We start from the raw sequence: 22772 nt of genomic DNA on the forward strand, positions 1-22772 counted from the left end.
TTGGGAAGGTCTAGTTAATTGACCCTAGATTTTGTGACAATAGCGTGCCCAATCTATTTTTAGCTTGTTCGGGTTACAAGAAATATGAATCAACTTTGGATCTCTATTGGCGCTTATTTTCTACTGACTGACTTCTGTGGATAGTTTGTTGTCTGATCATACTGATAAAAACTGCCGCTATGAACAGGTTCGACTGTGGTATGTTCATGATCAAGTATGCTGATTTCTACAGCAGAGATATAGGACTCTGTTTCAGTCAGGTAAAACAATCTACTGGAATACTCACTGCAGTTCTGGATGAAAATGAAAACGACGAGGCAAACTGTTCAAAACCGGGTTTTGAGTAGGAAGGGGAACTAGTGTGTACACATACATATATATTGCATGTGTACACACTCAATATATGTGTATATGTTTTTTTTTTTTTTTGGTTTGGGGGGGGGGGGGTATTATACTAAAATATTTCCCCTTTGGGTTTCTTGATGCTAAAAGTATGACTTTTGATCTTCCCCTGCTATGTTAAAATGCGAAAAACTCTCCAGGAGCTGTGTATCATTACTGCTTCTCTTTCTCTCACTCTCTGAAAACCTTCTCAGTTTGTTCCCATGTTCACCGATTTCTTGGCCATGAACAAACTCTTCCTACATGTTAATACTTCTTTTGGGTTATAAAGAACTCCATCTCTACCATTGAGATGAAGGTGGTTGTAATTTTTTCCTAAGCAAGTTTTGTACCAGGCAGCTAGCTTGTCCTAATTTTTGGAAGCCTAATTTTCCTACTTTTCTCCTTGTTCTTTGTGATAGAAGTGCTTTCTTGTTTTCCCTTGTGGAAAATGATCTTTGTTTTTGCTAATATGTTTTTAAGATACCTAGGGACCTGGGTGGTGGTGGCTGGTGTAGTAGCCCTGGTGACTGATTTTATGCAAGAAAACATGCTTATTGAAACTATAGATAATGTTGCCCTTTCCTTGTAGGACCACATGCCATATTTTAGGTCCAGGACTGTCAAGGAGATCTTATGGTTGAAAGCTCAGTAAAAAGTCTGAACATGCTCTTTGCTGCAACTTCACATATCCTGTGTCAGCATCGGCGTGGACTATGTAGTTTGTTGGAATGATTGATGCATTGCTAACAATTTCCTGAAGGCCTTATCTGATTTGTATATTTGGTGATTTGACTGTCTGATGAAGGCATGATTTTGTAGGTTGGGGTTGGAAGTGCTCTAGTTTTTGTTCTTTACTCTTTCCTTTTTACGTAGGTCTTTACAATTCTCAAATATAGCATCCAACTGTGTTTTGGAGAAGGCTTAGAACAATTGTGTAGTTCCTTGCTGGCCACTAAACCTTCTCTACTTATGAAGGTAGACTAGAAAGCAAGCTCAAAGTAGTAATGTATGAAATTGTTTCTTTTTGTCAGCAAAGAGAAATTTAAAGATTTCTGGTGTATGATCTGTTTAGGTACGCGTAGGCATGTGTTGCGCACATTGGGGTTACATTCTCGTCACCAGGAAAAGTTTATTCAGTTGACATTTCGTGTTAAGTTGGCCTTGTTGGTTCAGTTCAGTTTGTTTCTCATTCCAAAAGTCAGAAGTAGAGAATTTTCTTTTTTGAAATGTTTCAATGTATGCGTTTTTAGTTTCCCAGAATCCTGAGTTTATTCAATTAATATTTGATTCTTTTGCAACGAATAGTTGTCAGACTGGTTATATTAGCAGCGAGTGAAACTGATGAACTAGCTGTGCTATGTATAAAGGGTCATAAAGCAGTTGAAGTGGCTGATGAACTAGCTTGAATATTTACTGAAACACAACGAAGTATCATATAGTAGTTGAAGTGAAACTGATGAACATGCTTGATTGCTGAAACACAATGAAATATTTTAAATGTTTTGGATAGAAGAACAAACAGTATATGTTAAGGTCGGAACAGGCTCTAACCACAACTGTTCTATATACGAAGTATATCAATTTCATTGTCTGACTTTAAAGTTTTTCTTTTCAGCTGCAACCACTAAATTCTGAGCAACATAGTATAAGTTGGAATAATACATTCCTGATAACACAGTAACATATACGGACTAATGTCCATGCTGTCGCCCAAGTCTGAATCTTTACCAGCTTACACCTCTGAACCACTCCTTCACCAGAGAATCTGAAGAGACTTCTTAAACTGTGACAAGAGCAGCATGGTACAAGAGCAATGCTAAAACATCTGTTGTTTCATTTGTGCAAAAGATCAGAAAAGGCCACCATTTTTTCCTCTTCAAGTAATTTGCTCAATGAAACTTCTGCTTGATGGCTTGCGTACCCGTTTGGCAAAAAAGGAATAAGATATTTCTTGAAATAATTACAAAAAGGAGAAGTAAAAAGAAGGTAGAAATAGGTGCCCCAATGATTGTATCCATGTAACTTGTTGCCTAGCGTGGTCCCCTCTTTCTACTCAGTATTTCCTGCTCTTTCAACCGATGCTGGAACCTGGCAAGGCGGGCCTGGAGGCTGACCAGACTTGCTGCTTTGCGTGATAGCACAAAACTCAGGTGTGTGACATAACTGTCGATGAGACTACCAGGTTGATCGACTTCAGCCAACAGTTTCATTTCCTGTTAGTGAAAGGCAAAATATCTTAATCATCTCAAGCACATCACTGACAGTCTCATATTTTGCTTCCCTGGTCAACATAATTTATTTATTTATTTAATTGGTTTTGTTTATAGGAACTCAAGAGGGTATAATAAAAGTTTGCACAATACAATGATCACGTTAAATATCATCACCAGACAAACAGAGAAAAGAAGTAAAGATGGACAAAAATTTGAATCTGTGCACTTTCCAGATAAATGTCACAGAATCACTGAATTTCTATTTGTGACAAATGAAGTAAAATAAGTGATGAATTTTCCTACTGCCCTCTTAATTCAGATCTGATCTAAAGAATCGTAGCACATAAAAACAGGGGAAGATTGTAGTAAGACATAAAATTGGGTGAGAAAAGGTTTTAACTAAAAAAAGGGTGAAATGCATTTCATGCTTTCAAGCAAGCATGGAAATCTTATAGACATGGGATCACCTATGACTTGTGTTGCTTCACAAATAAAAGCACCTAACTCTTGGATGAATGGGCATTGCATCTAAAATAAATACCAAAAGAGATTTGAATGAAAATCTTATAGACAAGGGATCACCCATGACTTGTGTTGCTTCAGAAATAAAAGCATCTAAACTCTTGGATGAATGAAACATTGCATCTAAAATAAATATCAAAAGAGATTGAAGAATTAAGATGACTAAGGGAAATAATACAGTTGACAACTACCATGCATGTCACAGAAATAGAGGAAATTTACTGGCAATCCACCAACAATATTCCTAGGTTTTGAAAGGAGGTAATTTTTAGGAATGTTAATTGAACAAGAATCATTGGATATTTTGCTTACTTCACGAACAATCTCCATTGTGTCTTCAATTTCTTTTCTATGGGCAGCAATCAAGGCCTCTTCTTCCTTCACACAGAAAGAAAGAAAATTAGCAGATGCCAATGGAGAGTTCATGACAGTTGTTCAAGTAGAGAAACAAATACCGTCCTTCCTCAACAACCAAAGCACAAAAAAAAAAGCATAAAAAAACAAAGAAAATGGTAATAAATGCAAAGGGTAAGCGCAGGCAGAGTGTAAGCTAACCTCCAGTATCTCATTGATATTGTCATCTCGAGGGGGTGAATTAAGTTCATTTTGTCTTGTTCCAATATTTTTTATGTTAGGGATATTTGTACTTTGTTGTTTGTAACTTGTAGACAATGAGTCTGAGCTTGAAACATCTATTTTTGACCCGTCTCCTGGCCTTTCTGGCTTTTCAGGTTTTTCATCTCTAGAAACTTTCCTCCGAGGTGGAGACACTTTCTGCACCTTGTCTTCTGTATCAGCTGAACTTTGCATGTTTGGTGTTGAGTACATTTTCTGACCAGCTGGAACATGATAGCTATTCTTCACCTCAAATTTGTCCCTCTCCACACCACCAGAATTTGTCCCACTTTCCTCCCACCCAGTGAAGGTATGAGTTGAAGCAAAACTAGAGGTTTGTTTGCGCTCACTAGAGGGATTGTAAGATGTACTTTCTCTCGCCATCCTTCTACTTACTTCTGATACTTTTGATTCTTGAGGTTGCTCACTAGCATCTTCTGCCTCAGTGGAAGCAACTAGAGTTGGTGCAGAAGAAGGTTCCTTCATCATCGGGAGTATTATGCCTGCATTCTGATCCTTCTTTGTGTTTCCACTTTTAGATAGACTTTTAACCCTGTTGATCAAATGTCAATAGGTTGCAATACATAATAAACGAAAACAAACATTCAACTCATACAATAAAAGCGACGGTACCTGTCTGCATATCTTAATGTATTGAGTGTGTGTTCACATGATCCAGCATTTGGAGAAATGCAAGAAATCATAACAGTTCTTGAGTTGCCAACAAAGGAGTCACGAAGCACCTCAGTAAGTTTGCTCCCACGGAATGGAATATGAATCTGGTCATTGTCAAGAGCACGAATACACTCTTTAAGAGCCAACAAGCTCTTGTTAATTTCTGCTCCCTCAATCCTGGAAACAAATGAAAATGTAGGTTCAATATAGTACTTCAGCATACCAGCATCAAGGCATATAGAAGTGCAAGTGATTTGGCCCCTTTTCCCTTTTTTTGGAACAACCATTAGTAGGAAGGGTATTTTTGAGCCAAAAACATAATGGAGGGTAAATCTGACCTATTTCGAATAGTTCAAGGGTATCTTTGGCCCTTTTCCCTTAAAAAAAATCTTTTATATATACTGTCATGAAATTTCAAACAAAACTTTTAGGAAACAAATACTGTACTGTTGAAAGTCAATAATTAAAGCATCAAACTTCATGGCATCCTTGCTTGCAGTAACGAAAAAACATAGAATTGGTCTTCATGACATCAACTTCAATTTATTCCACACTGAAAAGAAATGCTGAGCATCCAGATGTGTGTCCCATGAGAACTTACCTTGTTTGTCGGTCATTATCAGTCGTGTCCGCACCTCTCTCACTTCCAGCAAGGTCAATAAAAGAAATCTTCCCGATCACTTTTCCACCCTTAGAATCATTTCCATCATTATTTCGCCTGGAGTCCTTCACCTCATTGTGCTTCTTGACAACCAGCTGTAATATTGCGTGTGATCTTGATGATTCCTCATTTGCACCAGTGGAACCTGTACTCCTAGCAGCGTTTCCCCTCTCAATATATTCTTTCACAATCTGCACATCTGAAACTTCAAATTCTTGGAGTCCAACAATGCAAACCTGTTGCCGGCCATCTTCCCTCATACAGAGTTTCCTGCGTAAAAGTAATGGAGTAATTTGGTAAAACATTGATAAAAGAAAAAAAGAGAGACATGAGGCTCTAAATTCATGAAAAAATCTTTGCGAAGATTTCACATTTATCTACAAGTTGAACGGCCCAGAAAAAATAAATGCACTATGTGCATACACTCTGCCATGTTGTGCTCATAGTTTCTGTAATTTCATATGGTATGAAAATAAAGTGAGAGATACCAGCATCTCATAAGTCATGACTCCATATTGTGTAACAGAGACCTACTGAAAGGCTCTAGGCTAGAAAACAAGAAACGCAAAAAGAATTAATCTAAAGTTTTTAGATTTATGTCTCTGGCATGACATCTACTCAGTAGTTTCTCTCTCTCTCTCTCTCTCTCTCTCTCTCTCTCACACACACACACACACACAATATATGTATGCCCATATACATGCTTTTTTTTAATAAGTAATAGGTTGTATATTGACATCCCACATAGAAGGAAAAAAGAACTAGATGTCCCACATAGGATAAGGATACTAACTTTCTATCACTGAGAAGATCGAACAGTTTTCCACCATATATTTCAAAAACACTAAGCCACAACTTGAATTTCTGACTACGATACATTGGCTGATGCAACAATCTCATAAGATCTTCCGCAGCTCTAAGAGGCAAAGGTTGCATTGTGTACGTCTTACCACTCCCTGACATCAAAAAAGAAAGAAAAAGGACATACGTGAATTTGATGATAACCAACTATGCAGATTCCGAGAGTAACAGAACTACAGAAGACAAAGCAATAGCAGTAAGAAGAAATACAAATTCAATGGTTACAGGCTTATAAAAACTTCCATTAGAAGACACTCATAAAGAGAAAAACCAAAGTATACATAAAAAATACAATGGCTTAGTGTCTATCATGTGGTCCATTTCTGACCATGGAAGAAGGAAGTGGAAGCTGCAATAGTCCCATGCCTACATATTATGTTTTCAACGACTATCCAAATGTAGCATAACTGTTAAAGAAGGGAGACATAATTATTCCTTCAACTCCAGAAGGAAAAACATTCCAAAGGAATTACCCTCGTGCATTCAATAACTCACTGTTTTAATGACCAAGCAGGTCAAAGAACAAGATTAGATGAATGAGATCACGACATAACTCGAAATTGGAAAAATCTCAACACAATTTTTAAGAGCTCCTTCATCTTGGATCTCATCTGCCAAGCTTAATTCCCTTCTACAAATCCTCCCAAAACTTAGATACCAAACACAGAGAAGTATAGAACAACTCTAGCAGCAATTATCAAAAGGCGAGGAGATAATTGAGCACCCTATATTAACTATCAAAAAAATAAACGAGTACCTTATATTAAAAACTGAAACAAATATGTGAAGAAATACAGACAAACCTGTCTGGCCATAAGCGAAACATGTTGCTTTTGTCCGCTGAAAGATAATAGGAATAATTGGTTGCACAGTAACCCGATACACCTGCAAAGTATTGCATAAGGCACAACCATGATATAAAACTGGAACCTAACACATTAAGTAGAAAAAATGTTTTACACATCAAAGAATGGAAGAATGAGAAGGGAAATATTGAGGGTAGAGGAAATCCTTGCAAAGCAATGCAGTTAGGTAGGGACAATAAGTCCGTAGTGACGGGAATCTAGGAATGAATGGGGTTCTTCCCTATTAATATAAAAAGAATATCTATTTAGAGTTATAAACTCAAGGCAGTCTAAATCATTGTGACATGATCGCAGGACAAGTGCATAAATCGGTTGTCTTTGTGATAAGTATTTCCATTTGTATGATGAAATAATACCTCATCATTTGTAACATGTTCATCTAGGACAGCATCAAAACAGAATTCATGCTTCTCCACATAAGCTGTCAAATCCACCTTCCATAACAAAACCAAAACTCAGTTCCTCAAAGACTTAAAAGGTCAAAATAAGCCACCGTAAAGCATCATCAGCCCTTCAAATTATACGATGCAAGTGTCAAAAATATGTAAATACAGATGACAAACCTTAAGCTTGGGTTCATGAACAATGAGAGAAGCGTTGTCAGATACACTGACAATGTCATCCTCTTTCCGAGCAATCTCCTTCTTATTTACAGGTCTTTTACGTACCTAATCACACACAATTATCAGCTTTAGAAAATTTCAACAAGGAAAAGACCTGGTATATCATCTCAACGACTATGTAACCTACAGCAAGGGTAAGAGGAACATTCAAATTTAAATGCAGCGATAAAAGAACATTCTGTAGTATTACCAGATACTACCTACTTCCTAAATGTACATTAGTTTGACATTATTAGTTGTAAAATATTTGAGTTGATTTTATTTTGAGCTTGGTAGAGAAGTACTGAAAATAATGGTATGAATGTGTACCAATGGTCTAGTCAATATTAGTTTGAATTGTAGAATAAAGAACACATTTTCTTATAAAGAAAGAGGGACATGAACTGCACATTAATTTATAGTACATGTAAAACTGATGTACCACTACTTTAATCTTTGCGACATTGTTTTCCCTTGCATTGTTTTCTTTATCAACTGGCGGAAATCCAGTTGCAGCATCAGTGTCTGGAGATGCTTTTTGCTGCTGACTGGTAGGAGCATCAAAGTCACCATCGAAGAAGTAGTTTACTGCCGGCATAAAAGGTGAAGGCTCAAATGGTTCAGAAATAACATGCTATAATGAAAATAAAGCAAACATTAGTACTCGACAATTCTCCTCTACACAAGACAGAGTAAGGGGCAGTGTCACTTAATACGACAAGAAATGAACTCAGATATAACTATAGACACATCTTATGTTCTTCACTTTCCCAGCAAGAACACAATGTACTTAATAGAACAAATTACGATGTGATTCTAACTAAGAGAGTAATGTCTATACAAGAAAGAAAACAGCTACATCACAACCTCTTTAAATTCTGGAAAGCTTCAATCTTTAACAAGCACAATGGTCACTAAATCCATAGTGGTCTTCGTTTAAAACTCATTATCCAAGAAGGTAATGAAGTTTTGTTGATTGTGAAATGCATGCTTTCACAACTTTTAATAGTATCTGAGAAAAAGCATCAAAATACCTATTTTTATTTGGTACTTCCTGCTCCATCCTCTCTGCATTTTTGAGTTTAACAACACATTGCCAAATGCATCCAAATGTTAATCTAATTTCATCTTTATATTATAATACCAGTGATATCCATTACTATTGAAATATTAGACACGGTAATATTTTTACTGTTTAATAGAATTCCAAAAAATGGACAGAAAGGATCAATTATTTTCTTGAATGAACCCATATTCAGTAACCCTTGTCTATATCCTTCTTCCTTTTCCTCTCCTTCATTGTAACTCTCCTTTTTGGTGGGGATTGGGAGACGGCATGTACAGTGGGGGGTGGGGGGGGAATAAAATGGGAATTGCCTGGGAGAAAAGTTGTGGTTGATTGTATCTAGCTGAACACCGCACAACTAACAGATGTACCCAGCTTAACAATTTGCTTTCTATTATTTTCATTTGAAAAGCTTAAACAATGTAAATTTTTATAATAGAAGTGCCAAAGTCAAATATTTTCATACCTCAGTCAAGAGCTCTGTATCATCCATAGAATGCAGATCCAGAAGCCCAGCCCCAAAGTCTCCTCTGAACTCAGGAGAATAAAAACCTTCCGACGCTCCGATCCCTCCAGAACTCTGTGTAGTAGGAGTATATGGCTCAGAAGCAGATTCACCATTAAAGTTGAGGTTTCTCATTAATTTGAGAAGCCTCTGCTTCTTCTCCATAGATTGTGTGCATCATATCCCTTTAAACAATATCCCAAGCCTCCCCATTACTAACAAACTTAACGAGAAACATCCATACAACCTAAGAATGCCACGATAAGGACACATGGTCATGGTCAAATGAAAGGGAACAAACATGGTCATGTTCAAATGGAAGGGAACAAGGGGTGGCAAAGGAAAGAATAAATGCCTGTGATAAACTCCTCAATACAGTGTGACTGACAGTAACCAAACATTGCAAGTAAGGTCAATGGAGTTTACAAGGATGTAAAGCTCCTCCTTTGAGTAAATAAAACAACTAAGTAATTTAAAGGCCACATCGTCATGTTCAAATGAAAGGGAACAAGGGGAGGCAAAGGAAAGTATAAATGCCTGTGATAACTCCTCATGTATTGTGACTGACAGTAAGCAAACATTGCAAGTAAGGTCAATGGAGTTTACAAGGATGCAATTCTCCTCCTTTGAGTAAATAAATCAACTGAGAAATTAACTAAACCACAGTATCCAGGAATGTGGGAAGATAGTCTACAATTTTATTCTCACTAACCACATTGGTAGTCAGTAGGTGTAAACACTAGAAGGACCAATGGGACCAGAGCAGTCAAAAGAATGACGATATGCCTCATATAAATCCTCAATATCCAATTTTGCACCATTGAAGCTAGGATAAATCAAACTAAAACTACAAAGAAGTGAATCACAGCAGGTTTCTCGGTTCCTTATTAAGCTCTAAAGTCTAGATTTGAGTAAAATGTACACATTATTAAAATTAAGAAATTTTACCTGCATAAGTAGGTTAGGAAGGAGACAGTGATCGACACCCGAAGAAGCCAAGGGAGAGGCCAGGTGTTGTAACCCAGCAGACTGAAGCCATCGCGCCTTGACAGCATCACCCGTGTCAACAGTGGGACCAGCATTGCCTGGGTGATCATACACAGCAGTAGCTGCCGGATTGCTCTGCTGCGTCTGGCCACCCATGTGGCACTGCAATCGCCTTTGAGGAGCCAGTTTTAAGATCTTCTATGCAATACTTCAACAACAGCACAAAGAAACAAAAACAGAAAGAAAAAAAAATCAAAAGCTGGACTTTTTTTCCCAATATATCAATTCTAACTCCACCTAGAAACAACACAACAACTACAGTACATCTCAATCTCAAACTAGTTGGAGTAAGTTATAAGAATCCTCTGTGTCCATTTCTCTCCATTTGGACCGTTTATTTCCAATGAAAGAAACCAAAAGAAAGTAGGAAAAAACGGGTAGATCATGCTTCAAGAACTAAGCTTTGAAAAGAAAAAAAAAGGGAGACTCACATGGAGGAAAACGTCCAAATCAATGAAGGGCATTCACGTTCACCAATTTCAGTATGAAACAACCCAGAAAACCAGTCGATTCTGATCTTAATCCTGAAATACAATTACTTCAAATCTACCTAACAATACAATGCATGTAAAAATCAACAAGCCTACACAAAAATTAAGAGAAAAAAAAATAAGATTAACACATATATAGAATCATAAACGTTCATAGAACTGGAATGCAATACCTGAAGCTGAATTGGATTAAATTTGATTGTCATCTGAGTGAAAATGGATAGAACCCAGAAAGGAAACAAACCTAACTTCTCCGAATTGGATTTAGAAATTTGATGATTATGTGATTCTTCTTTTTATCATATAAGTAACTAATTTCATCAAAAGAGATATTATACCCATATATTTTGTATATCGGAAAAGGTCATGATATAAAGCAATTTTTTGCTTTTTACGTGTTTGCCTAATGCTGACTCTTTTTTTGCTTTTGACGTGTTTGCCTAATGCTGATTTTAAGCCATAAAATTCTTAAAATCAGTCAAAAATGAAAAGTTGGAATTTCTAACTTTTTTTTTACAAAGTGCTTAAAGTCATTTTCTTTGACCATGGAAATTACTTTTATATCCCTTATATTTTAATTAAATTCTCAAACTACCTTTTTTTATTCTTTTAGCCCTAAAATTCACATCATAAGCACTTTTATCCAAACACTCAACTGATTATTTATAAAAATAATTTTCAGCACTTCAAATTTCTAAAAGTACTTCATAAATAAAAGTTATTTTTTTTAAGTCAATCCAAACGGGCGCATACTTGTTTGATTTGAATACAAGGTAGTATGACATTAGTCATACGTTGTTTTTTTTTTAATTGATTGTTTGATTTATTATAGTCAAAATAATATATATTGTGTAAATTTTAAAAATAAATTATTTGTTTATATCATCCACTTTATTTTGAAAAAATAACAAAAGAAGTACATGCTCCATCAGTCATCAGATATAACCATATAACTAGGGGTGTACATAAAACGGGTTGGTTCGGATTTTTTATAAATTAAATCAAATTATTTGTGTCGGATTATTAAATCTATAAACCAAACCAAACCAATAAAAATCGAGTTTTTTGATATCAATGTTTTTTGGGTTTTTCGAGTTTCTTTTTGGGTTTTTCGGGTTTCTCTGGTTTTTTGAGTTTTTTTCGGATTTCTCGAGTTTTTCATAGTATCTAATAAAAAGCACAGAGCAGTGCTTCTTAAAAAGAGTTCTAGTACAAAATATCAACATATAAGATGGAGGCAGAACACTGTTTGAAGTTTTAACTTTATAATATAACTTTATAAGATGAGTTTTTTTTGTATATTATTTAAATAAGTTTCTCAAGTCCAAATCTAAATGTATGAAAGAAAACAAAAATTATGAAAAAATTTTAAAAAATATTTATAAATTATATTTTAATAAATATTTATGTATAACATAATTTAAAAGTAGTATATCTATAATCGGGTCGGTTTGGGTTCGGTTTGATTTTTTTTAGTTAAAACCAAACCAACCCTATAATGGTAGGTTTTTTTTTTCAAACACCAAACCAAGTCAAACAAAACCACTAGTCGGGTTTTTTTCCCGGTTTGATTTGGTTTGTCGGTTTGGTGCGGTTTATCGATTTGCCCTGTACAACCCTACATATAACCAAAGCAATAAGAGCTTACAGGAAAATTTGGTCCAAATGGAATGGAAAAATAGAAAGAATCTATTTTATTTTTTTATGACAAGGGAAACCACAGTTGTTATCCTTTAGGTGTGCATAGGATAAAACTTTAGCTTCTATGCAATAGCTCGCAAATCACAAAGAATAGGTAATTCACACTAAGTAAGCCCAATGCGACGAGTTCAATCCAGAAGATAAACTCCTTGTTTTCTCTGGCAAGAGGTTTCGAACTTGAGTATTGTGAATGCTATTATACACGATATTAAAAATAATGTGAATATACATGAATGTGAAAAGTGATGTATAAAAAGGATTTAAAGAGATATTTTTGTTATTTTTCCTATTTATCCCGGAATAAATTATCGCAGAATTATTATACCACCCACGAAAAGGAATAACTTATCCCGATACTAATTATTAATCCTAAGATAAGTTATTCCAGCCTTACCGACCAAACAACTAATTAAGTAGCAATATAATTTAATCTCAAAATCTATTTGGTATTAAATTTCACAGCAAACTACCCTTGATACTATTACACAAATAATTCACATATAACTTTTTCTTCTAATAGGAATTTGATCCTTCTCACACATATTTTTTTGAGTTATTTGATTCAATGACTAATTTAAATTAATTATTTTGATAGTCAAATTTATTTCTTCACTAGCTTTCTTGTAAAATTTATAATAGAAGTCCCTAATTTTTAATTTTATTTTTTTGCCTTTTTCCATACACACTTCTTTATTTTTTATTTCTCATATATTTTTACTAAAAACTAATAGAAAAAAATGAAATAAGAATAAGAAACTCAAATAATGATAATTAACAAAGTCAATAAAAAATCACTTGTGTGAAGGATCATATATACCATTACATGAATTTTGTCAAAACTAAAAATCAAAAAAATTAATTAAAAATTATTTTTTTTCACTTTCGTTTTATGAAAAAAGTATATGGAAGCCACTTTTGTAATCGTACGAATATATGTGAATCATTTTTATAACGACAAAGATATATGTGAGCCATTTTTATAACGAGGATATATCAGTTCTAAATAAAAAATTGAGATATATCAGACTTTTCCCCTTTGTATATTGATGTATTAAACAGCTAAATTTGGTGGAGCTGTAAAGTGACTAAAATTCCCTTGGATTTGTTAAAAAAATATAAATATATTTTCATTTTATTTTTGTTATGTTTATGTTAAGTAAGATTTCTCATCAAGGATTTTGAAATATAGTTGCTGTGTAAGGGGGGTGATTAGTGCTTTTTAATCACCTAAAAGCATCCATAGTGCTTAATAGATCTCTCCAAATGTCTATATTTGCACCTATCACCAAGAACAATTCTACATATTTTAAAATGTATTGAGAAATATTGATATTAAAAAGAAACATTCGTAAGATTTTGGATTTTGATTTTCCATGTTCCCACTTTAACCTACTAACTTTTACGCCTTTTAAAAAAATGAGAATATCACATTGAAAGACAGATTAAAGAAAATAAATTTATATAGTAATTGAGGAAACAAAATCACATATATCTTCTGCCAAAAAAAAAAATCACATATATCCACGGTACCATTATTTGGAAGGATTTCGTAAATCTCATAGTGTTAAGAGTTAATTACATTCTATCTTTATATACTCTTTTTCAAATTACAAAAATCCCTTAAATTTGGTGAAATCCGGATACATCTCAAAACGTTCTGATACATCATGTAAAGTGATTGGATGTGATGTATCCGACTGATATATCGCGTTAAGTGATGTATCTGACGTTCTGATACATCACGTAAAGTGATGCATCCAAGAATATGAGAGAATATAGATTTTTATAATTTTTTCAAATGGTAGAAAATTTTTAAAAATATGATAAAATAAATTGTGTATTTAAATAATTTTTTCTTATTTGGAAGGATTCTGTGTCAATTTATTTAACATATTTTCTTACTATGTCCAAAAGGATGATATATTTTTTAATACTTAGTAGTAATAATCTTTTTGAATGTTATATTTGATGTTCATTACTCGAGTCGAGGTTCTTTCAAAAATAAATTTTCTGCCTCCTCGAGGTAAATATAAAGTCTATATACATTCTACTATTTTCAAACGCCATTTTAACACTATAGTAGATTTATTATTATTGTTGTTGCACTTAATAGTTATAGTTTGACTTAATTTTGTTTTCTGTTTATCTTTAATGAGATAAATTATAACTCACAAATACTATAATTTATTTTAGATACATATTTTTTTAAAAAAATAAATTAAATTACACATATTTATATAACTTAGGACGGAAGGAGCAGTATGGCATGATTAATACAACGTGCTGGAAAGTTATGTAGGTACATGAAGATTTATTTTAAAATATCTGGAGTGAAATATCTCATTAACACTTTTTTTTTGAATTTCTGTATGTGATGTTGATTTTTTTTTTTTTTTTGGTATGTGATGTTGATTGTTTTTCTCCTCCATATGTAAGACGTGGTTAGCATCTCTAGGCTTTTGTAAGAGATTTATTAAATATGTATAAATTTTAAATTTAGAACTTAGTTATTGACACTTGAAATTGTCCATAAGACTAAAAATTCTGATTTTGCCTCTTACTAGAGTACTACTCCCTCTATTTCATATTGTTTTTAATTAAATCAAATCAAATATTATCAAATTTCAAAATTGTAAATCAAACTAAGCCAAATAAAAATGAATTTATTTAATCTATCTGATTCTATTCCAACTAGATAGCCAACACAATCAGTGCAGGTTATTCGCTTAAAAGAGGAAAACTTCCATGAAAATCAGCTTCCGAGTCTCTGATTAATAGATATACATTTGTTATTTCGCTTCATTATTTCACCATGCAGGCTCATAAGCATGTTAATATAAACAACAATTGAAGTTCTTACATGATTACTATTACAATTGCATATTAAATGTAATACTCGATCACTAAATAAAGCTGAAAGATGCAAGGACCATCCAATTGCCAATCTGCCACCATATGTAATAACCTTTGGTTATGTATAAAATCTTTCATGTAAACTCTTTAACATGTGGTCTTAAATCTAAGAAATATCATTTCATTTGTAAGAAGCAGCAGCCCATTAAACCAGCAAAAAGATGGGGAAAAAATGGAGAACATGGCGTTTATAAGAGTTCTAATTTTGAATCAAGTTCCAGCAAACAAGAATTTCTTCATATACAACACGCCAACAGCTTGATGTTCAATGTATATAGCTATAAAGACCCACTGTGAAACAATATAACTATTTACAATAAACCACATAATTCTTCAGACATAAGAAACCATAGTATTAATGAAAAAGAAATAAATAGCAGTAATCTAACAGCTAACACGAACTAGATTTATAAAATTCATTAATGAGAAAGTCATTTGTTAAAAAAAAAGAAGAAGCTCAAACTTAAACATGAAAATGCGAAAATGTTATGAAAATGCTACCTACAACACATTCCACAACTTTAACCAATCCAAATTTTGTCATCCATTTGTTTGTCTGCTTGTTCTTTTTTCTTATCCTTCATTCTTTTGGGTCTTTTTTGAAATGTTATAAGATATATTTTATCTTCAGGTACTTCTAGTCTCCTAGATATGGACTTGGTTTGATTAATCAGAACATCAAACAAACAGTAATAGATAAATGGAAAAGGTTATCTGAATGCCCAAAAGAAAATGTGAATGCTGACAGATTAATTCAGCAACAATTAGGAAGCACTCCATTGCTTAACTTATCAATAACTTTCCAAATAATTTTCTTAGTATAATCAGTGCATCGTGTATCATATTCACTCATGTACTACATTCTCAACTTGATATAGTAACCAAAACATAATGAAGCTACCATTTAAGCTTTATAATATTTTCAATAATGTCTCAGTAGGATAGTACAAGTAGAATAGTATAGTGGCTAAATGACAGAAAGCTGATGACACTAAAAATAACAGTAATAATTTAAAGTTAGAAGCTCAATCCAGTTCACAAGTTGTAAAGCTATACCATCTAAGGATTACATGATTAGCTCCATCTTAGGGTGAGAACGTATCAATTAGTCATAAATCAGAAAGCATGGGATCAAAAAAGGCAATCAATCAGAATCAAGAAAATAACTCAAAAAATCTTGGTAAACACTGGAATCTTTACCCTGAAAAGCCAAATCCAGAAAAAAAAAAAAACCAAGACTCCCCTCAATCAAAGCCTCACAACAGAGCTGAATCTACTTTTTCTCAAGAAAATCAAATTGGACAGAAAACTAATCTCAATTATACATTACCTCGGTGAATATCGGAACCTTAGTAGTAGATGAAAGAAAAATGATGAAAATAAATTAGACACGAGAATTTTACGTGGAAACCCCTCTAAAAAGATAGAGTGGAAAAAACACAGGTAGAAGGATCTCACTATTTTATTATGGAGTATACAACTCTCAAATACAAGGAGAAAACAACAATTAACACTTCTCTTCTGTAAAAGGAACAACTAATAAAGAGGACACTCAAGACTACAATATTTATCTTGGTGTATAACTCTCTTTGTATTCTTGCTCTCTCTTTGTGGGATTTTTTTGGATGATATAAATGAGGGCATTAGGCCCTCTATTTATAGGAGGAACAAAACGCGTAAAATTTCTTTTACGCGCTTTGTATTTCAGAAAACGTGTTGCCAGCATTTTCTACACATTTGTTTTTGCTGTTTTTCCAACAAAACAACTGTGCCTTTTTGACTTTACCATTTTTCAACAATGGCTGCCCTTCTTTTTTCCACAGCAATTTATTGCATTTTTTATTTTCTTTGCATTCTCCCACTTGAAGATTTAATTGAGAATCAATTAAGTCTTCACATCATCCTTTCTACCAATTAATGCAATGTTACATTTCTGCTAGGCCAATAGAAGATCGACACCATATAAACTTGGTACTGTTGATCGGCTTTGTAAATATATCTGCTAGGTTGTCATTAGTGTGAATTTTCTGAATATCCACACTGCCTTCTTCCACCTTCTCACGAACAAAGTGATACTGAACTCGTATGTGCTTTGTCCTTGAATGAAATGCCGGATTCTTTGCAAGGTGCAAAGCGCTCTGACTGTCACAAAACAAAGCAACTCTCTCTTGTTTGTGCCCGAGCTCCTCCAGTAACATCTGTATCCATATTGCCTCTTTACTAGCTTGTGTAGCTGCTACATATTCTGCTTCCGTCGTAGATGTAGCCACGATAGATTGCAGTTTTGAAACCCAGCTTACAGCTCCTCCAGCAAGAGTAAACACATAACCTGTGGTGGACTTGCTTTTATCAAGATCACCTGCATAATCTGAATCAACATAACCTTTAACAGTAAAGTCTGATCCTCCATAACACATTGCAACATCTGAGGTACCCTTGATGTATCTCAGGATCCTCTTAACAGTATTCCAATGCTCTCTACCAGGATTAGTCATGTACCGACTAACCACTCCCACTGCTTGTGCAATGTCAGGTCTTGTACATACCATGGCGAACATTAAACTTCCCACTGCTGATGCATACGGTACTCGAGACATCTCCATCCTCTCTACTTCATTGCTAGGACTCATACTTGAGGATAACTTGAAATTAATAGGAAGTGGGGTAGAAATTGACTTACAATCTTGCATCTTGAAGCGTCTCAAGATTTTCTTCAAGTGGTTCTTTTGAGAAAGCCAAATCTTCCTATTATTTCTGTCTCGGTGAATTTACATCCTTAGAATCTTGTTTGCTGGTCCCAAGTTCTTATTTCAAACTCCCTAGCCAACTGTGCCTTTAAATTTGTGAGACGATCTTTGTTTGGGCCTGCTACCAACATGTCGTCAACATACAACAACAAAATAACAAAATCTTCATCACCAAATCTCTTGTAATAAACACAAGGATCTGAACTATGTCTGTTGTATCCAAGGCTTATAATGAAGAAATCAAATCTCTTATACCAATACCTCAGCGCCTGTTTGAGGCCATTTAGAGATTTGTTCAACCTGCAAACTAAGTTTTCTTTTCCTTGTTCTTCAAAACCTTTTGGTTGGAGCATGTAAATTTCTTCTTTAAGCTCTCCATGAAGAAATGCAGTTTTGACATCTAACTGCTCCAAGTATAAGTCAAATATAGCACACATCGCCAGGACCACTCGAATTGTTGTGAGTCGAACCACCGGAGAAAATATCTCATTGAAGTCTATACCTTCTTTCTGAGCAAATACTTTCACCACCAATCTTGCACGATATTTCTCCACTTGATCATTACCATTGCATTTGATCTTGTAGACCCATTTGTTTCCAATGGCCTTTCTTCCTTGTGGTAATTGAACAAGATCCCATGTTTTATTTTTATGGAGAGCTTCAATTTCTTCTTGCATTGCTGCCACCCACAGAGATGATTCTTGGCCTTTCATAGCCTCGTGAAAAGTTGAAGGCTCTCCATCTTTTGTTAGTAGACAGTATGCAATATTACTCTCTATAGAATAATCTGAGTGCCAAGCTGGTTCTCTTCTCTCCCTAGTTGACCGTCGAACTTCTGGAGTTTCGATCTCAGCTTGCTCTTGTTCTTTGTGCTCTGGTGCTGCTTCAGAAGAAGCTGAAACTTCTTCTATTTCTTCAACTTCAACTGTAGTAGTCTCTGATTTTTCTTTTGAAGTGCTACCTTCTTTTGCTTGTATCTTGTTTTCAATAAATACAACATCCCTGCTGATTACCACCTTGCGGGCTGTGGGATCCCACAAGCGATACCCCTTGACTCCATCAGCATACCCTAAGAAAATGCATTCCCTGGATTTTGGATCCAACTTTGATTTTTCTTGGGTGTTTTACATAACATAAGTAGAACTTCCGAATATATGTAAGCGAGAATAATCAGCTGGTTTTCCTGTCCACATCTCCATTGGCATTTTCAGATCAATTGCGGTTGATGGTGACCGATTGATCACATAACAGGCAGTTTTGACTGCTTCTGCCCAGAATGGTTTTTCCAACCCTGCAGTTGCCAACATAGCTCTTGTCCATTCCAATAAGGTTCTGTTCATCCGTTCTGCTACTCCATTTTGTTATGGAGTATATGCCACCGTGAACTGTCGTTTAATACCTTCTTGTTTACAGAAGTTATTAAATTCATCACCAGTGTATTCTCCTCCATTATCTGTCCTCAAACACTTGATCTTTTTCTTAGATTCAAGTTCCACCCGCGCTTTGAATTCTTTGAAAACTGAAAAAACATCTGCCTTCCTCTTGATTGGATACACCCAACTTCTCCTAGAGTAATTGTCGATAAATGACACGAAATATTTCGCTCCTCCTAGAGACTCCACCGGTGCTTGCCAGACATCAGAGTGAACTAGATGTAGTATTTCCTTGCTTTTAGCAGAGGAACTGCTAAACTTCAGTCTATTTTGCTTACTGGTAACACAATACTCACAAAAGGGTAGTGAAACCTTTTTGAGCCTGGAAGAAGTTTTTGCTCAGCAAGAATCTTCAAACCTCATTCCGACATATGGCCAAGTTTACGATGCCACATCATCGTTGATTCTTCAAATGAACTTGCTAACGCGTTTGATGCTTCTCCTTCTTGGTGTGTTTCACCTTTAAGCACATATAGATTTGCAACAAGTTTTTCTGCTTTCATCACTACAAGCGCTCCTTTGGATATTCTCATGACTCCACCATGAGTCTTATACGAACATCCATTATCATCTAGTTGTCCTAAAGACAATAGATTCTTCTTCAAGTCTTTTACATGTCGTACCTCCTAGATGGTGCGAACCGTGCCATCATACATCTTTATTTTGATGGACCCAATACCAATAACATCCAAAGCATGATCGTTTCCCATGAACACAGACCCTCCTGAGATAGGATTATATTGATAGAACCATTCTCTCCTGGAAGTCATGTGCCATGTTGCTCCTGTGTCCATGATCCAGACATCAGCGAAACGTTTTCTGCCTTCATTAATTGATATTGCCTCACTACATAAAATATCGCCACCATCCGAGGTACATGCAATATTCCCTTGAGCATTTGATGGCTCAGGGTTTTCACTCTTTTTCTTGAATCGACAATCTTTCTTGAAGTGTCCTTTCTTGCCATAGTTGTAGTACTTGATATTCTTCTTACTTCTTGATTGAGATCTGCCATGATTGTGACTCCCACTAGGGCTATGTTCCGTTGGTCTTCCTCTCACCATCATCAAGGCTTCAGCTTGCTGCAAACTTGCTTGTTTGTCTTCCTTATTTTTGTGCTGATTTTCTTCTTCCAAGACAACGGCTGCAATTTCATCGAAAACTAGACTGTCTGTATTGTTCGTCAGGTTGATGATGAGTTGATCATACGAGTCAGGCAGACTTTGAAGTAGAAGCTCCGCACGTTCAGTCCCCTCTATTTTGCAACCCATTGTTGTAAGTTGCGAAAACAGAGTATTCAAAGTATTAATGTGTTCAGTAACTGACATAGACTCTGCCATTCGAAGAGTATACAATTTTCTTTTTATGAAGATTTTATTATGTAAAGACTTGGCCTCATACAACCCTGTAAGAGTATCCCATATTTCCTTCGCCGTCTGCTTTTCTGCTACACTAGACAACACTTGATCAGCTAGTGCCAAGTGTAGATCAGCAACTGCATTGCTGTCTATGTCGTTCCACTTACTGTCATCAACAAAGTATGTGGGCCTGCCTTCAATTGCAGCTAAGAAATTGTCTTTTCTCAGTATTGCTTTTATTTTCATTTTCTACAATGAGAAATTAGTTCCATTGAATTTCTCAACGTCAAACTTTGTTGTACTCGACATTGTTATTTGCTTCACACCCTTTTAGATCATTTCTGAATATTTTGCGAACAATCGTGATAAACTATACCGTCACCGAAATTTACTATTCACATAAATAGTACTATTCACCGAATTTTACTATTCATGAAAAGTTACTATTCACAGATAGTACCTTCGCATAAAATAGACAGAATAACCGAGGGCTCTGATACCACTGTTGGGGGGAGGAAGCACCACAACTAAAGTTTGATATGATGAAAATGATGAAAATAAATTAGACACGAAAATTTTACGTGGAAACCCTCTAAAAGATAGAGGGGAAAAACCACGGGGTAGAAGGATCTCACTATTTTATTATGGAGTATACAGCTCTCAAATATAAGGAGAAAACAACAATTAACACTCTTCTCCTGTAAAAGGAACAACTATTAAAGAGGACACTCAAGACTACAATATATATTTTGGTGTATAACTCTCTTTGTATTCTTGCTCTCTCTTTGTGGGATTTTTTTGGATGATATAAATGAGGGCATTAGGTAAATGAGGGCATTAGGCCCTCTATTTATAGGAGGAACAAAACGCGTAAAATTTCTTTTACGCGCTTTGTATTTCAGAAAACGTGTTGCCAGCATTTTCTACACATTTGTTTTTGCTGTTTTTCCAACAAAACAGCTGTGCCTTTTTGACTTTACCATTTTTCAACAATGGCTGCCCTTCTTTTTTCCACAGCAATTTATTGCATTTTTTATTTTCTTTGCACAGGTGAGTGTTTTCATTTTTTTTATCACAGCTTTATTTGTGACACGTCAAAGCATCATATAATTCAATAATAGTAATAATAAAACACGCGGTAAGCCTAGAATAAATAGATGAAAATATCCTACAAGTAAATTAAACACTATTATATTATAATTTGATAATGAATGCTTTATATAACCCCACTTTGTTGCTTTTGTTGCTTATTCTTTCTTTCTCCTTATCTTCAACTGCATTTTGACTATAACTAGTAATTTGCAGTGTATAAGAAAACACACAAAATACATTCTAATTCTCTTCATTCTCTCTTTTTTGTACTATTTTTTATTAATTTGCTAAGTTTAATTTGTTTTATAACACGTTATCAGCACGAGCCTCCATCACTTTAAGCTATTAAAAAGGGTAACAAAAGGGTAAGAATTTTATTTTCTTAAAATGTCGAATATCTCTAAACTTGAATTTTTTACTCTTAATATATTTGGAAAAGGCTACTCATAATGGGCACTAGATGCCGAAATACACCTAGAATCGATGAGTCTGACAGATACCATCAAAGATGACAATATGACATCTAGTCAAGATCGTGCCAAAACCATGATATTTCTCCGCCACCATCTTGACGAGAGGTTAAAATTATAGTACCTCACATTAAAAGACCCCTTAAACTATGGAAGAATCTAAAAGAAAGATATGACCATCTGAAGTTAGTCATCCTTCCACGAGCACGTCATGATTGGCTTTAATCTAAGATTAATGGATTTTAAAAATATAACTAAAAATAATGCTGCCTTGTTTAGAATTATAGCATAGTTAAATTTCTACGGAGAAGAAATCACTAAACAAGACAAGCTTGAAAACACATACTCTACATTTCCACCCGCGAATATACTCCTGCAGCAATATCGCGAAAAGGATTTTAAAAAATATTCTGAATTACTTTCTCACCTTCTTATTGTTGAACGCCACAACGAACCGTTAATGAAAAATCATGATAGTCGGCTCGTTGATTCTTTGCCACTCCCTGAAGTGAATCAGACACTTGTACGTCTCAGACCGACAAATTATAAT

General features: G+C 34.8%; 1 protein-coding gene and 1 pseudogene across 7 annotated transcripts in view; one reads left to right on the forward strand and one right to left on the reverse strand.

Annotated features, from left to right (window-relative positions):
- The window catches only part of LOC129887298 (ubiquitin-like-specific protease ESD4), a 29114-nt gene extending 27317 nt beyond the window's left edge, over positions 1 to 1797 (forward strand). For 2 of the 7 annotated variants that reach the window (XM_055962341.1, XM_055962346.1), the window contains 2 exons: positions 188 to 260; positions 1457 to 1797. In XM_055962341.1, the coding sequence (XP_055818316.1) occupies positions 188 to 260; positions 1457 to 1525 (142 nt within the window). In that variant the 3' untranslated portion in view covers positions 1526 to 1797. Of the gene's footprint in view, positions 1 to 187; positions 261 to 973 lie in introns of all 7 variants that reach the window. The other 5 variants (XR_008766319.1, XM_055962340.1, XM_055962342.1 and 2 more) reach the window with 5 other exon arrangements.
- A 76-nt stretch (positions 1798 to 1873) lies between these two features.
- On the reverse strand, positions 1874 to 10810 carry LOC129887297 (kinesin-like protein KIN-13A; annotated as a pseudogene).
- Between the last annotated feature and the right edge of the window lie 11962 nt (positions 10811 to 22772).

The sequence above is a fragment of the Solanum dulcamara genome, chromosome 4 (genome assembly GCF_947179165.1).
Source record: "Solanum dulcamara chromosome 4, daSolDulc1.2, whole genome shotgun sequence".
Lineage (NCBI taxonomy): Eukaryota > Viridiplantae > Streptophyta > Magnoliopsida > Solanales > Solanaceae > Solanum > Solanum dulcamara.